The sequence below is a fragment of the Dromiciops gliroides genome, chromosome 3 (genome assembly GCF_019393635.1).
Source record: "Dromiciops gliroides isolate mDroGli1 chromosome 3, mDroGli1.pri, whole genome shotgun sequence".
Taxonomy (NCBI): domain Eukaryota; kingdom Metazoa; phylum Chordata; class Mammalia; order Microbiotheria; family Microbiotheriidae; genus Dromiciops; species Dromiciops gliroides.
This window is the reverse complement of record NC_057863.1, coordinates 480363732-480380026: the sequence shown is the minus strand read 5'-3', so window position 1 is coordinate 480380026 and position 16295 is coordinate 480363732. Positions and strand designations below refer to the sequence as shown.

The window sequence follows — 16295 nt, the reverse complement described above, 5'->3', positions numbered from 1 at the left end:
ATATCTGTACCTACAAATGAACTAAGAGGGGAAGGTTTTCTGCGTGGCATCATCATGATACTCGAGGGAAAGCAAGGTCCAGGGTCATGCTGGGATGAACCATCATCCCAACAAGCCTGAGCCTCCTAGAATGTACCCACAGAACCATCTTATCTCCTTTCATGTTAGTCCTCATTTGCACCCATCCCATCATCAGGAAAGAAGGAAGAGAGAACTCAGAGGAGGGATGTGCTCTGAGGCACGGAAAGATGAGTGGAAATTATCCCTACAAGTCTCCGAATGAACAAGTTGTGCTTTTTGAGTTCTCTTGGGAATCCATGCCTCTCCTTTGGAAATAGGCTACATTCCCAGAGTGAGTCCTGGCACTGACAGTGTTAATTGGCTACCTCAATCTCTCCCACCAGCCTCCCCTGACAGTTTGCCTCCATCTGCTTTAGCTAATTAACCTTCTATCCTCCTTCACACACCCCTGCCCCTTCCCTCAAGGAGACACATTTTCTAAGTTTCTGTTTCTGCCCCTTTGTTATGGTAGCAACTTTCTACTTTCAACGTATCCCACGTCCCTCCCCCTTTATTTGGCTTCTTCAGCTGTAAATTATCTAAGGCAGAAATCACTTTGGGAGTGCATTTTATTCCCCAGTGAAAAATCCCAAGTGAGAGGTTTAAAATACAGTGGAAAACATAGCAGCCTTTTGGTCGATGGCCCTTTCCTTCCTTACAAATGAGGTTTTATAAGTCGAAAGTGAGCAGGTGCTTTCAGGGCATGAACCTACAGAGGAATGCTTTGCACTTTCTTATGCATGTAAAAATGTTCAAGAAGATGGGCCAGAATGGGATCTAATATGCCTTTAAACATAAATAACCTGGACTTCTGTCAGACTCTAGAAAGACAGATTGAGGAAGAGCACGAGAGAGTGAGAGGGCACTCTCCTGCAGATTCCTGAGAAGTGGTCCATGAACCGAGGATTCTGTGATTGTTCTTTTGGTTGTTCCCTTACTAATCCCCTACTCTGATGTCTCTTGTTGCAGATCACACACTCATTTTCAAAAGCAAAGCTGGCAGAGTGGTAGATCCTTGGCGCAGAGTTGGAAATGGATTCCATATAGCCCCTTGAAGGAGTTAGAACAACCCATGTTTGAATCTTGCCTCAGACATATCTGCATGGCCAGGACTAGTCATTTCACCTCTTAGCCTCTACTCCTTCAGCTATAAAATGGAGATCACAATAGCACCTACTTATGGGTTGTTGTGAGAATCGTATATGCCCCAATGACAAAGCAAACACAAGAAAGGTGCTTAACTAAATGCTTGTTGAATGAAGAAAACATGAAGGGGTTCAATCTGTCATGGGGTATGTGCATATTGTATGTGTATGAGTTGTGTATGTATATACAAATGTATCACACAAACATAGACACGTATATACATACATCCTAATGTGTAATATAGGTATATGTAATATATAGCACCACACATTTATATATACACACATATATACACAAATACATACATGCACTATGTGTGTATATATAATATATAGGGCTTTTCAAACCTTAAATCATTATATACATGATAGTTATTAATATGAGACTGAAGAAAAGTATGTGTCTAGCTAGTCTTTAAGAAGGCCCATTAGTAGAAGACTGTCACCCAGGGCTGATGACATTTTCAACTACATAGTTCATAAAGTAGGCCTTGTCTTTAGTCTCCCTCCCTAACAGCCCTTGCATCTGTCCCCCTCTTACCTCTCTCATGGCTACCACCCCAGTTTAGGCTATCATCACCATCACCATCACCATCACCATCACCATCACCATCACCATCATCTCTTTTGGCCACTGAGGATCTGATGATGGCAACAGCCTCTTTTTTTTTTTTTTTAAGTGAGGCAAATTGGGGTTAAAGTGACTTGCCCAGGGTTCACACAGCTAGTAATTGTTTAAGTGTCTGAGGCCAGATTTGAACTCAGGTCCTCCTGACTCCAGGGGCCGGTGCTCCATCCACTGCACCAACCTAGCTGCCGGCAATAGCCTCTTTTTTTTTTTTTCCGGCAATAGCCTCTTAACTAGTCTCTCTGCTCTGAGTCTTTACTCTCTCTGAGCCTTCCCTCCATGATTTGATATTATTAAAGCACAGACAGTATGACCAATAGCTTAAGTAGCTAGTTGGGCACAGTGGATACAGTACTCGTCCTGAGTTCAAATTTGCCACACACACTTATTAGGTATAGACCCTGGACAAGTCATTTCACCCTGTTTGCTCCCATTTTCTTATCTGCAAAATGAGCTGAAGAAGGAAGTGGTGAACGACTCCAGGATCTTTGCCAAGACAAAACCCCAAATGGGTGTCATGAAGAGTCAGACACAACTGAAAAATGACTGAACAATAGCAAACAACAGAAGGTTGCTTAATAAATGCTTGTTGAATGAAGAAAACATGAAGGGGTTCAATCTGTCATGGGGGAAGGCGCATTCACACAGATGAAATGACAATGCCTTCATAGTATCAACATAAAATGTCCTTGTTGGGGTCGGGGCACAGCTTTGCTTAAAGGCAATAAAGGTCTTCCTAGAGTTCTGCTCTCTTGTCTGGGGAGGAGCGTGTACAAGGCATGGCCTGAGCCTGGGAAATACCAGAAGTATCCATCTCAGTCTTTGGCTGCTTACCCCTAGACTCCTTGGGGTCCCTCTTCCCACACTTCTAGCCCCCACACATTCTCTTTTCAGACATCACAATGCACTCAGTTTAAACAAGTGTTTGGGGACTTAGCTTCTATCAGAATAAACCAGTTCCCACATTATGATTAGTTGGTTTGACTCACTTCAGCCTCCTCAATTGTTCATTTGGAAAGCACACTGCCGCCTCATAAAACAGCATGAAGCTATGATATTCCTTTGAATTAGTTGATGCGCTGGCACCCTTCCCAAAGATCCAAATTCCCTTTTTGTGGAGGCCCAGTCATGCTGGAATTGTATTCTCCTGATCCTTCGCTTCTCTTCCCCGGAAATTGCCCTTCATTTTTTTTCCCTTGGAATGCCACCAGTTTGCTTAGGAATGTGCTGGATCATTATATACAATGCCAGGATGTTGGAATCTCCTCCCAGACTTTCCTTGACTTGCTGGGGCTCACAGGACGTTGAAGGGGCTGCTCACTACAATTTCCCCATCCTGCCCCTTTGCAGACTGTGCCCCAACTCATTGCTAACACATGAGCCTCAGAGATACAGGAATAGTTAGCTCACTTGACAAATTCCAGACACCCTGCGTTGTCTTCTATCTTGGACTATTACTGCTTGAAATGCTTTTTTAATCGAAGGAAGCCATCAGACATTTTCCTCATTTTCATCCATGATAAATTTTTGTGACTGAAATTCCATACTAGGTCTTAATAGAGAATTATTAACAAAACTTTTTAAAGTATGTTTTTAGTAACTCCAGGGATTTCAGTGCTAGCAGCAAGAAATATTGAGATTCAGGTCTCAGTTTGGTCCATCTTGCACAGAGGCTCCAAACTTGGGGTCATTGAATTAAAACATATTTTGATAACTATACGTCAATATAATTGGTATCCTTTGAAATCCCATGCATTTCGTTTTATGAATTTTAAAACATGGTTCTGAGAATTGTTTCCAGAGATTTTGCCAGGCTGTCAAAGGAGTCCATCACGCAAAAAGTTAGTTCAGAAACCTTGCTCTAGTTAGAGTTGTAAATTCCGAATACTATTATTCTCATAATAATAATCAGTAGAACCTTGGTAGAAAAATGTTAAACAGCATGCAATCACAGAACGGGGGGAAGCAGGCTGCAGACCCACTAGATTTTTCAACATTTCAAATCCTGGCAGATCACATAGTCGGGTGCTAAGTGTGACCCATCAGGGGATAAAGCACCTTGGTTCAAATTGAGGTTCTGTTAATTGCTATCTGCATGAGCTTGGGCAAATCTTTAGGCCTCAGTATCCTTATATGTGGGGCAGTGAGGTGGTGCAGTGGATAGAGTGCCAGGTCCAGAGTCAGAAAAACTCATCTTCCTGAGTTCAAATCGGGCCTCAGACACTTACAAGCTGTAGGACCCTGGGAAAGTCACTTAAATCTGTTTGCCTCTCTTTCCTCATCTGTAAAATGAGCCGGAGAAGAAAACAACAAATCACTCCAGTATCTTTGCAAAGAAAACCCAAAAATGGGGTCACAAAGAGTCAGGAACAACTGAACAATAACAACAATATCCTTCTATGTAATACATAATCTTGTTTTTTCCCCCCCAACTAGACCGAGACTTTTATGATTAAAAAAAACCAAACGGCGGGGTCTTCCTGGTCTTTTGTTAATTATGGAATCACTTCCCAGCCCCCTCTTCTCTGAATATCAGGAGAAAGTTCCCAGACTTGAGATGCAGGGAGACGTCATCCACCTGAAGCATGTCCCAGAGCCTCATGTTGATATCAATCAAACTCTGACATCTGGCAGCTCCAAGAGGGAAAAGGATGATGAGAAAGTTTCCCCACACAGTGAACCTGGTGGCCTACTATTCCACCAGGATCACTCAAGGAATTCTGGTAGAATTATAAACATCTCCTTTAAGGAGATTACTACACTGGGCCAAGAAAAGAAGAATTCTGTGATAGATAGGCACACATATCTTATATTGAAAGAAATCATGTTTAATTGTGACTAATAATGCTGGGATATAACGGAGCATAAGAATGGCTCATGGTTGTGGGAAAACTATCCCTTGTTCACTGCCAAGGTCATGGAGGGGCTGGGCTAAGTGCCATGTCACTTAGACTTGCATAAGGAACTTATCCAGAGTGCCACCTGCCCCTAAGTTCTCCAAATTTAGTCCTTTCCTCATCTGTCAGCAGCCTTTTCTGTCCTGCTTCTTGTTCTCTGCCTTTCACTCATTTCCAGTTTTCTTCCCATGCCAAAGAGAGAATATGCTCTGGGACAGTTTTTTATCAGGCAAGGAAGAATACGAGTTGAGGAGTTTGGGTTCCAACAAGCAAAAGTTTAATTACTCCCTCCTCCTCTTCCTCCTCCTCCTCCCCCTCCTCCTTTCCTCCCACCTCTTTCCACCCACTACCAATAAAATTTCTCACAACCAGTGAAACCCACAGGTACCCTTCACATGGAGAGATGTCTTTCCTTTTAGGCAAAGTATGACAAGCTCCAAGAATGTAAGATCCACAATGTGTTTTCCTAGTTCTATCGACTAATGATTCTGGCATCCATGCAGGAGCAAGTGGAAAACTTTCAGAGGCCACTACCAAAATATTTTGGGCAGGAGTAATTAAGGCTCCAATTGTTTTCTTGTATTTCAGGCTGGCCAGCCTGGGGTTTAATTTGCACTGTGACGTCTGAGCAGGAGGTACTGGTAAGCCAAAAGAAAGCATATTCACTGCATGTTTACAGCATCTAAATTCCCTGGAAAACAACAGCCCATCCCTTAACCGAAACTAAACTTAAATGACCCCTCTCACCCCAAAAGTCCAAAGGGATTTTTCCCCTTGGTTTATGCGTTGCCAACACTCAAGGAAATTCAAGGTGATTTATGCATCAGAATGGAGATATTTTCAGTTCCAAATCTATTGAAAAGAAAGAACTTTCAAAATGCAATGTGAATTTTTTACTGCTACCTTCCAGTAAAAGTATTCTCTAAAGTGTGCTGCTGCTGAGTTGTAATTCTCTGCATACCTGTCCCTCTCTGTCTCTATCTTGGTCTCTTCTCTCTCTTTTCTGTCTGTCTTTCACTCTTTTCTTTCTCTGTGTCTCTTCTCTTTATCTCTACTTTACTCTGTCTCTCTTTCCCTCCTCTCTGTCTCTTCTCTCTTTACTGTCTTTTGCTTTCTCTCTAGTTCTCTCTCTCTGTGTCTCTTCTTTATGTCTCTTCTTGGTCTCTGTCTCTCACTATCTTTCTGTCTCTCTCTCACAACTCCATCCCCTCCCCATTTCCCCAGGCCACAGACACACAATATGAGATGATACATGCTGAGTATCTTCCATTTAACAGATACATTACCCAGTTTAAGTCTTTCTCTGGCAAACTCCCACTTGCTGGCATCATAGGGTAGACGATCACATTGCTCATCAAGAGGAACTTCATCTGGATCCATTATAATCGAAAGGTAATCTGTCTTTATTTCAGAAGAAGTCTGAAAAAAAGAGGACATGTCAAAGTCATCGCCAAAACAAGGATGTCATTTTAAAAAAATGTCTCCTAATAACCATTGGAAAACAATACTTGGCAACCTCTGTTGGTTCAGGTCACTCAGTTTGGACTTAATTGAATGTGGCTGGGTACACAAAGCACTTCTTCATACACACATGTAAACTCACAACCATCACGGGCCAATCCCTAGTCGAGTCCCTTTTTTAACCCCGTCATATTGCTATAGACACAGTTCTACTCCTACATTCTGGGTACACAATGCAGACAGATTTTTCAATGATATCCATATGCATGTTTTCTCGAAAATAATTACCATATGATGGACTCTTTAAAAAAAAAAGAAAAAGGAAAGAAAAGCATTTTCACAAAGCAATTCCAAACAATGGCTAAAAATAGCTTCATAGAATGATTATGTACAAGCAAGAATATATAGAACAGATGGGGATTCATTGTTGGTGTTTGTTTCTTTTCTGCATTCACAAGAGAGGTCAAATGTGTAGTAAAGGAATTGTTAAAGGCTCAAAATCTATGATTCAGTGACCAGCACATTTCTCATGCAGAAGTCATGATGGGGGCAGCTAGGTAGTGCAGCAGATAAAGCACCGACCCTGGAGTCAGGAGGACCTGAGTTCAAATCCGGCCTCAGACACTTAACACTTACTAGCTGTGTGACCCTGGGCAAGTCACTTAACCCCAATTGCCTCACACACACACACAAAAAAAAGTCATGATAATTTCCTGATATTATTACTATCAGAGAAGCTAAGAAAAAGAAAATGTCCCTTTTGTGAGGAATACAAACTGATTATTTAATATGTAAATGAAATTTGGATTTTTATTGTCAAGTCAATAGGCATTTATTAGACTCCTACTTTTGCCAGACACTGGGCATATGTGCCCCTGTCTTCAAGTAGCTTTCATTCTATTGATGGACACAATGGGTCTACCTAGTTACATGGAGAATAAATACAAAACAGATACAAGGTAGCTAGGGAAGGTTTTAGAAGTTCGGGAATCAGAAATGAGTGGTGCTTGAACTGCATCTTGAAGGAAGGGAGGCATTCCACGAGGTGGAGGTGAGAAGGAAGTGGAATCTAAGTATGGGATACAACCAACAAAAAGGCAGAGAAGAGCACTGGCCTTGGAGTCAGGAGAACCTGAGTTCAAATCTGGACTCAGACATTTAATAGCTATGTGACGCTGTGCAAGTCACTTAACCCCAAATGCCTCTTTAAAAAAATGACACATGCAGGAGATGGAGTTCCATGTATTCAGAACAGAGACAAAGCCAATTTGGCTGGATCCTAGAGTTCAGAAAGGCGGAGGGGGAAATGTGTAATGAGGTTGGGGTCAGGTTGTGAAGAGTTTTAAGAGCCAAACAACATGTAGGTTGATATTTTTTCCTAGAGGCAATTGGGAATCACTGGAGTTTACTGAGTAGGGAAGTGATGCAGTTGGGTCTACACTTAAGGAAGATCATTTTGGCAGCTGTGGGAAGGATTGACTAGAAGGGGGCAGGGTAGAGACTCAAGGCACAGGTACCAATTACGAAGCCATTGCAATAGTTGAAAAGAGATAAATGGGCTTAAACTAAGCTGCTAGGTGTGTGTAAAAATATTTTAGAGGTAGAAATGGCAAACTTTCACAAGCCAGCACAACACAAACACATAACCACATGCCCATTCAGGACACTAGGGTATCCACTGTCGGTATACAGAAAGACCAAGGAAAATGGTGTGTTCTTGTGTTTTTCTTTTATCTCATTACATAAATCAAGCCTAGAAAATACACCTTCTTTTTAATTATATGTACCTCTGCACTCGGTGTCTCATTAGAAGTCCTCCAGGCGATCTATTCTCTGTGACTGTTAATTATATACCCACAACCTTGACAGCTGATGGCTATACCTTCAAGGATGGACTCTTCTACTAACCAGAAAGGAAACATCCCTGCCCATAGTGAGTGTAATTCAATCGTTCTTGCCCAGAAGTCATGTAAACTTTATTTCAGCAAGCTTTACTCTCTTTTCCTAAACAGCTCCAGAGCCTCGGTAAAGGAAAGTGCTGCAGACATAAAATCTCACACTCATCCACATTCTTCAAGCCCATACTCACTCTGCCCTAGGCCTTCACAGCTCACCTCATCCATCACTTGTGATCATTTCCCTTCTCAAAAAAGTTATCATTAATATGGGTGACAAATAGCTTAAGGCAGAGAGGTTTCCCCAGTTTTTTCAGAGGGTGAATAATGAAGAAAGATATGGAGCATGTGCCACAAAATGCGTTTTCCATCAACATTGGGGTGGGACAGTACAACTTTCCAGATATGTGTGCCTCAGTGTAAGAGAGTGTGAATTCCTTTATAGAGGTGCTGTAATTTTTATGTCAAAACAACTGGAACAACCTTTCTGGCTAAACCTTCCAGTGTCAAAATATAGCTAACAACTTTGAGCAGGATTCTCTGACCCACAGTGAAGAACTCAGGATACCATAAGTCTTAAGAGAAAACTGTCTGGGTTTCTCTCAGGAGTCATCCCTAATTCTTCTCCCTTCCTAACCCCATCCAATAAGTTGTGAAGTTTGTCAATTCTACTTCCACAACATCTCTTGTATCTATTCTGTTCTCTTCATTAACAAAACCACTTCCCTTGTTCTGGTCTCCATTCTTTTAGGTCACTCATTGGTCTCCTTAGTTTTAATTCCTCTCTCCATCCTCCAATTGAATTCCACATAGCTGTCAATCAATATTTGGAAAACACAGGTTTGATTATGTCACTTGCCTCTGCTAAGGAAGTTTCAGTGGTTCACTGTTGGCTTTAGGATCTAACATACAAACTCCTCTGTTTGGTATTTAAGGACCTTCAAAATCTGTGTCCAACCCATGTTTCCAGATTTATTTCACACTTGTCCCCTTTTCACACTCAGCATTTCCTTAATGCTGCTCTGTTTCCCACCTCTCACTTCCCATTCCTCTGCAAAGGCCATGCCCATTGTCTGAAATGCTCATCCTCCTCATATCTCCCTCATATCAAAGGCCAACCCATGTGCTCATGCCTTCAGGAGACCCTTACCCAAGCCCAGAGCTTTTTCATTTATTACTTCCTTTTCCTTTTCATTTGTTACTTCCTTCTATACACTGCTTCCTCTCATTAGGATGTACACTCCTTGAAGGCAGGGATTGTCTCATTGTTTGTCTTTATACCTCAGCACTTGGTAGAAGGCTTTGCACATAGCAAGCACTTAACAAACTGATGAATGAACATATAGATCGCCCTCTAATAGGAGAAGGCAGCCAACAGTTTTCTCCCCTTTGTGGCTTTGTTGTTGTTGTTCAGTCAGGTTACACGCTTCATGACCCTGTGGACTATAGCATGTCCATACTGTCCATGGGGTTTTCTTGGTAAGGATACTGGAGTGGTTTACCATTTCCTTCTCCAGAGGCAAACAGAGTTTAAGTGACTTGTTTAGGGTCACATAGTTAATAAGTGTCTGAGGCTAGATCTGAACTCAGATCTTCTTGACTCCAGGCCCAGTGCTCGATCCACCTAGACATCTAGCTGCCTCTAAATAAAAGTGCGTTGGGTGTATGTATATATTTTTTTTCTGGAGAGTCTGTTTTAAATATTTACCAGCAGTCTCCTGATTTAATGGTTTTGTTGTTACTGTTATTTTTGTTGATGTTCAGATGTTTCGGTTGTATTTGCCTCTTTTTGACCCCATTTGGGGTTTTCTTGGCAGAGACACTGGGAGTGGCTTCCCATTTCCTTCTCCAGCTCATTTTACAGAGGAGGATATGGAGGCACACAGGGTTAAGTGACTTGCCCAGGAACACAAAGCTAGTAATTATCTGAGGCTGAGTTTGAACTCAGGTCTTCCAGACTCTAGGCCTGGAAATTTATTCACTGTACCACTGAGATGCCCTTTTTTAGCTTTAGAGAGCATGTTATTGTGTCTGAAGTACTGGAATAGAAACATTCTTTTATTTGTGATCCATAAACAACTAAAGTAAATCAGAGGAAACACTGAATAAACTTTAAATTTTCACTTAATAATCTTCTGAGTATTTGGTATGTCCCTACCAGGTAAGATGGATTCCAGACTTGGTTTCTTTGTTTTGTTTTGTTTTGTTTTTTGCAGGGCAATGAGGGTTAAGTGACTTGCCCACGGTCACACAGCTAGTTAGTGTCAAGTGTCTGAGGCCGAATTTGAATTCAGGTCCTCCTGAATCCAGCCACCTAGCTGCCCCGGTTTCCAGACTTGGAGATCTTAAAGAGGTCAAGTAAAATGTACTATAATTTGAGGACTAGGCACTTGCAGTTTTGTAATTGTCAATATACCAAAGAAAGGCATTTTTGGTCACAGAAAAGTATCAATAGTCAATAAGAACAAATTGTTGTTGTGATCTTTTTTGATGGGTGAGACTGCTGAGTAATAAATAACCTTTTTTGATTTTTTTTAACCTTTTTTGATTAAGCAGTTACTGAGGTCTTTACATTTGGTGACTAGGCCTTCATAGCTCACCTCATCCATCACTTGTGATCATTTCCCTTCTCAAAAAAGTTATCATTAATATGGGTGACAAATAGCTTAAGCCAGAGAGGTTTCCCCAGTTTTTTTAGAGGGTGAATAATGAAGAAAGATATGGAGATATGGTGACTACAATCTTGTTGGTAAAACTCTTGTAAGTTTTTACTTTTCTCAGAATAAAGTTTAAAAAGTGTCGATTCAGATAAGTTAACCTGAACATGGCTAACTAAAAAATATTAGCAGAGGGAAGAGTGGAGCTGGGAGGACTTTTTAAATGGAGCATCACAGAATCAGGGTGCCATTTTGTTTGAGTAGAATAACCCATGGAAGATGGGTGAATTTTGCTAGAAAGAAGGGGGAGAAAAGACATTTTAGGCAGGGATCACATCATGAGCAACAGCTCAATGGTGGGGATGAACAAGACATATCTAGGAGATGTTATACAAATAAACCTTATTATTGAGGATGTTTTAATTTATGGAAATTAGAATTGGAAGCTTAAATAGACACTACATAGGGCCTTGAAAGCCAGACTGAGGAGTCCGAGCTCCATTATATAGGCAATGGGGAACCACTGAAGATTTCTAACATGACACTATTTTTAGGGAAGGGCTGACATGATTCACATGTAGCACAGAATGTCTTAGGATTCTAGGATTATAGATTTAGAGCTAGGGCCTTAAGGCAACCCCCCACCCTTATTTTATACCTGAGGATACAGTGTCTGAGAAAGATTAAGTGATTTGCCTATAGTTATCTAAGTACTAAGTGGCAGAGATAGTGTATAAACCTAGTTCCCATGACTACAAAACCAATTTTCTTTCTATTGCACCACTTGACTGCTTTGAATTATAGTTATTTCTGTACACACCTTAGTTTTCTTATTAGACTACAAGCCCTCCTAGAATGAGGAGACTGTGCTCTTCTTTCAATATTTAATTTTTTTAAAAATTAAAAAACTTTTTTTTGTGTGGGGCAAAGAGGGTTAGGTGACTTGCCCGGGGTCACACAGCTAGTGTCAAGTGTCTGAGGCTGGATTTGAACTCAGGTCCTCCTGAATCCAAGACCAGTGCTTTATCCACTGTGCTACCTAGCTGCCCCCACTGACTGTTCTTTATAAAAGATTCTCCATCTTTGGACTCCAGACATTCCCATTGACTGTCCCCCATACTGGGAACACTTTCTCTCTCTTCATTCTTACCTCATGTCTTCTTTGGGTTCTTTCAAGTCTTAGTTATAGTCTCATCTTCTGCGTGAAGCCTTTGATGGTTCTCCTTAACCTTGATGACTTCCCTCTGAGGTTATTCCCAATATATTCTCTCCATATACCTAGTTTGTACATGGTTGTTTGTGTGTGGACTCCTTAAGAACAGGGAGCACTGTAAGTTATTGTTTCTGTTGTTTTTGCCTCTCTCCGAGTTCCCAACATTGAGCATAGAGCCTGGTACACAGTAGGAACTTGATAAATGCTTGCTGACTTACCCCTTAGTGCATAATACATTGCTTTGCATGTAGTAGGTGCTTATAAATACTTGTTGAATATATGAATGAAAGAATGGATCAGTGTATGAATTAATCAATTAAGACTCATTTATTAATTACCTGATGTGTACCAAGCACTGTGCCCATTTCTGGGGATGCAAAGGCAAAAATGAAACCATCCTTACCCATATGGATCCTATCAGGGAGATGAGCACACCCTAGTGTACCAAGCATGACACCTCACTATAAAACTATCTAAAGCTCCCTATTTCAGTGATGTAGAAAGTTCAGAGGTTTTTTTTTTTAAAACTTAAAAACATGTTTTTGGTTTTTTCCAGCCAGAAAATAGGGTTGGAAAGCATAGGTATCTGTGCCAAATTTAAATGAAAATTTCTAGCTGTTGTTTTTTTTGACAAATTATTGGGAGGGCGGATTCCTTCTGCCCCCTTGAAAGGTTTGTCCCTTTGTGGTTTTTATCTGATGAAGGACACATTTGTCGTAGAACAATAATAACAGTCAACATTTATACAGTGCTTCCTATGTGCCATGTACTATGCTAAGTTCTTATGTTATTATCTCATTTGATACTCGCAATAACCCTGCAAGGTATTCCAACTTTACAGTTGAGGAAACTGAAGCAAACAGATGTTAAATGACTCGCCCAGGGTCACACAGCTAGTGTCTGAGTCTGAATTTGAACTCAGGTCCTCCTGATTCCAGGGCCAACGTTCTATCCACTGTGCCACCTAGCTGTCTCCAACATTTTTCAGATGCCTGGGTAGAGTAGGAAGGTGACTTAGGACTAGAATTCCCTTATCATTGTCCTCCCCAGGTCAGGGCTTATGAATGGGAGGAAGCGTAGGAGTAACTGGAACTGTTCTTACCCTTTTCAGTTTTCGGATAAAGAGAGTTAACAAGAGCCAGAAGAGCGTTGCAGCCACACAGGTACATGTCAGAGTGATCAGCTCCAGATTGGATTTGTCTGAGCTTCCTGGAAAGAAAAATGTGTGGGGATCAGTGACTTACTTTATAAAACATTTTCCATCCCACTGCTGAAATGATCCTTCAAAATCAAATGTTGTTGGCTCTCTAGCCCCACCCCATGCTCCAAGGACCCTTCCTCTGAGACCATATCTCTCCCAGATGAGAAATGCTATGACTTCACAGACACACTTCCACCCTAATATCCCATCATTTTAATTAACCTATAAATAAATTAAAATAGTCCACAGAAGTTCTGACTGATGGGTTTACAAACTGTCGGATCCCAGAGACAACTAATTAAAAATCAATGGCGAAATTAAAAATGGAAAGAATTGGGACACAAACAAAAGCCCATTAAAGTATCAAATCTGGAAAATATTAGCATTCCCTTATGGCCCTTAGAGGAAATTCTAAAGAAAAAGGAAAAAAATGACTTAAAAGGGTTCCTTTGGGGCTCACAAAATTCTTCAAAGCAGAAGATTTTTTAAAAAATTAAATAAAACCCAAGGACTTTTTTTGTTTGTACTAACCAAGAAGAACTGCATACAAGCTTAGTTTCCTTCTCTCCACTCTCCTGATTTGATCTTAGTATTAAGATTCTAGTGGGTTTGTTTTGGAGTGAGGAGATGAGGTTGGACCACTCCCAGTCACTTAATTTCCCAGAAGGGTTTCAAAGATCAAAAGCTCAGTGCTGACACTCTTAGACAAGTAAGGAAGGGCCCCAAGGGTCTAAGCAGTGCCTCTGGGAAGGAGGAGAGGAGACAATTTGGGATTTTTCAAGGAATTTTCTCGTGGACCAGAACAGTAATTCCCAAATCTAGTCAGTCTCAGGCATGATTTCTCTGTAATTTGCAAAAAAAATTTTTTTTTTAATTCTCCCTTAATCCAAACATAAAAAGAGACATAAGACTGACCCTGAGTAGCTAATTCACTTGGGCCAGGATCACATGCATATGAAGCTCTTTCATTTTAGAATTAAAAAAAAATTTTTTTTAATTTTTTTGGTAGGGCAATGAAGGTTAAGTGACTTGCCCAGGGTCACACAGGTAGTAAGTATCTGTCTGAGGTCGCATTTGAACTCAGGTCCTCCTGACTCCAGGGCTACTGCTCTATCTATTGTGCCACCTAGCTGCCCCAGCTCCTTCATCTTAAAATTTGTGTTTTCACAATTGTGATCCTTTTAACTGACCAGACCACAGAAAGCAATTTTCCCTAGTATACAACTTAGCAGTATGTATCTCTTCCCCACTAAGAGTACTAGGTCTCTCCTAATATACAAACCAAGCAAAGGGCATTAGCAAACTCTAACACCACCTGGAATCATTCCACTGGATAAGAATGTGCTGTTCTTCTGGTCCTTAATTGTTGTTGTTGGTTGTTCAGTCGTTTCAGCCATGTCTGATTCTACATGACCCCATTTGGGGTTTTCTTGGCAAAGACATTGGAGTGGCTTGCCATTTCCTTCTCCAGCTCAGGAAACGGAAGCAAAAAAGGGTGAAGTGACTTGCCCAGGGTCACACAGCTAGTAAGTGTCTGAGGCTGGATTTGAACTTTGGTCTTCTGACTCTAGGCCTGCCATTCTATCTACTGCACTATCTAGCTGCCTAATCCTTGACTGACCTATCTCCAAATTGCAAGAGTTTATAACACCCCTGTTCACACCAGATATTGATAACAAAGCAGAAAATTTAGTGGAAACTGATCTTGTTCATTTAGGATAGTAGAATTAAAAATGGCCTTAGAGATCTTTTATACCAACCCCTTCATTTTACAGATGAAGAAACTGAGGCCCAGAGAGCAAAAGTTACTTTCCCAAGATCACAATGGTTATAAGTAGCTAAGACAGAATTTGAGCCCACCACCCCTGAGGACAAATCTAACAAGTCTAACACTCTTCCGGTTACATTGTGCTACCTCAAGTCAAATCCTGGTTGAGATTCCTTAAACCCCATGAGACTGATCTCACAAGAGCAGAGAAGCCTTCTTAAAAAAATACAATGAAATGACCCTCTCCCTCAATAACATTCATGTGATAAATGTACTCTGAGTTCTAAGTTAATACAAGCTAGAGCTTCCTCCTACACAATACAGTGTCTTTAACTGACTTTAGTATTTACACACACACACATCCTTGTTTATGCTGCAGATGGGTTCCACGTGGCTTAATGGGGATAGGCTCAACCACGCATGGTGACCCGGGGAGGCTGGGAATACTGATAATATCTAGATACACAGGACTGTCTATAGACAAACCCCTCCAGACACTCTTTCTATGGAATGCCCTGGGAGCAGCCCATTGGGATTGTGGGAACTCTCCCATTACATTCCCCAGGATGGGAATGTGACCTCGAAAGTCTAATTCCATCGTCCTTACTCAGGCAAAATTCCTTTCATTGGGACTAAATCAGGCCTTAAACATGTGTGTGTGAATACAGTTTGTGTATGTAATTTTAAAGTAATCAAAGAAAAAACCCACAAAGAAAAATTTTTTAAGAAGGAAATGGAACTCTAGGCTTAGAATCTAGAGTTATAAACCATCTTTAAAAATTCAAATACCACAGACATGGAAACTTTAAAAGTGAGAAGGGAGAAAGGGTTAATGATACATAAAGTATGTAATTGTATATTTACTCTCTATTTCTCTCTCATCTTTCTTTCCATCTCTGTTGCTGTCATACAGTCATTTCAGACTCTTCATGACCCCAGTTGAGGTTTTCTTGGCAAAGATATTAGAGTCTTTTGCCATTTCCTTTTCCATCTTATTTTACAGATGAAGAAACTTAGGCAATAGGGTTAAATGACTTGTCCAGGGTCGCACAACTAGTAAGTGTCTGAGGCCGGATTTGAACTCAGGAAAATCAGTCTTCCTGACTCTAGGCCTGGCCCTCTATCTGCTATAACACCTAGCTGCCATCTCCAACTCTTTCAACAAAGCCATTACCAGGAAGAAAGGAAACCAACATTTGTCAAGTTCCTCCTATGGGTCATACACTGCACTAAACACTTGACAAATACTATCCCATTTGATCCTCACAACAACTCTTGGAGTTAGGTGGCATTGCTATCCTGATTTTACATTTGAGGGAACTGAGGCAGCCAGGGGGAAAGTGACTTTCCCAGGGTCACATAGCTAGTAA

At 41.0% G+C, this 16295-nt stretch overlaps 1 protein-coding gene across 2 annotated transcripts in view; it reads right to left on the bottom strand.

The window, feature by feature from the left end:
* FLT1 (fms related receptor tyrosine kinase 1) overlaps nt 1–16295 on the bottom strand; it is a 204539-nt gene that overhangs the window by 51701 nt on the left and 136543 nt on the right. For both annotated transcript variants that reach the window (XR_006355646.1, XM_043994779.1), the window contains exons 16-17: nt 13059–13165; nt 6017–6149 (exon numbers count right to left, since the gene is read on the bottom strand). Coding sequence is in view for 1 of the 2 variants with exons in the window: in XM_043994779.1 (XP_043850714.1) it covers nt 6017–6149; nt 13059–13165 (240 nt within the window). In the remaining variant the exon portion in view is untranslated. The remainder of the gene's footprint in view (nt 1–6016; nt 6150–13058; nt 13166–16295) is intronic.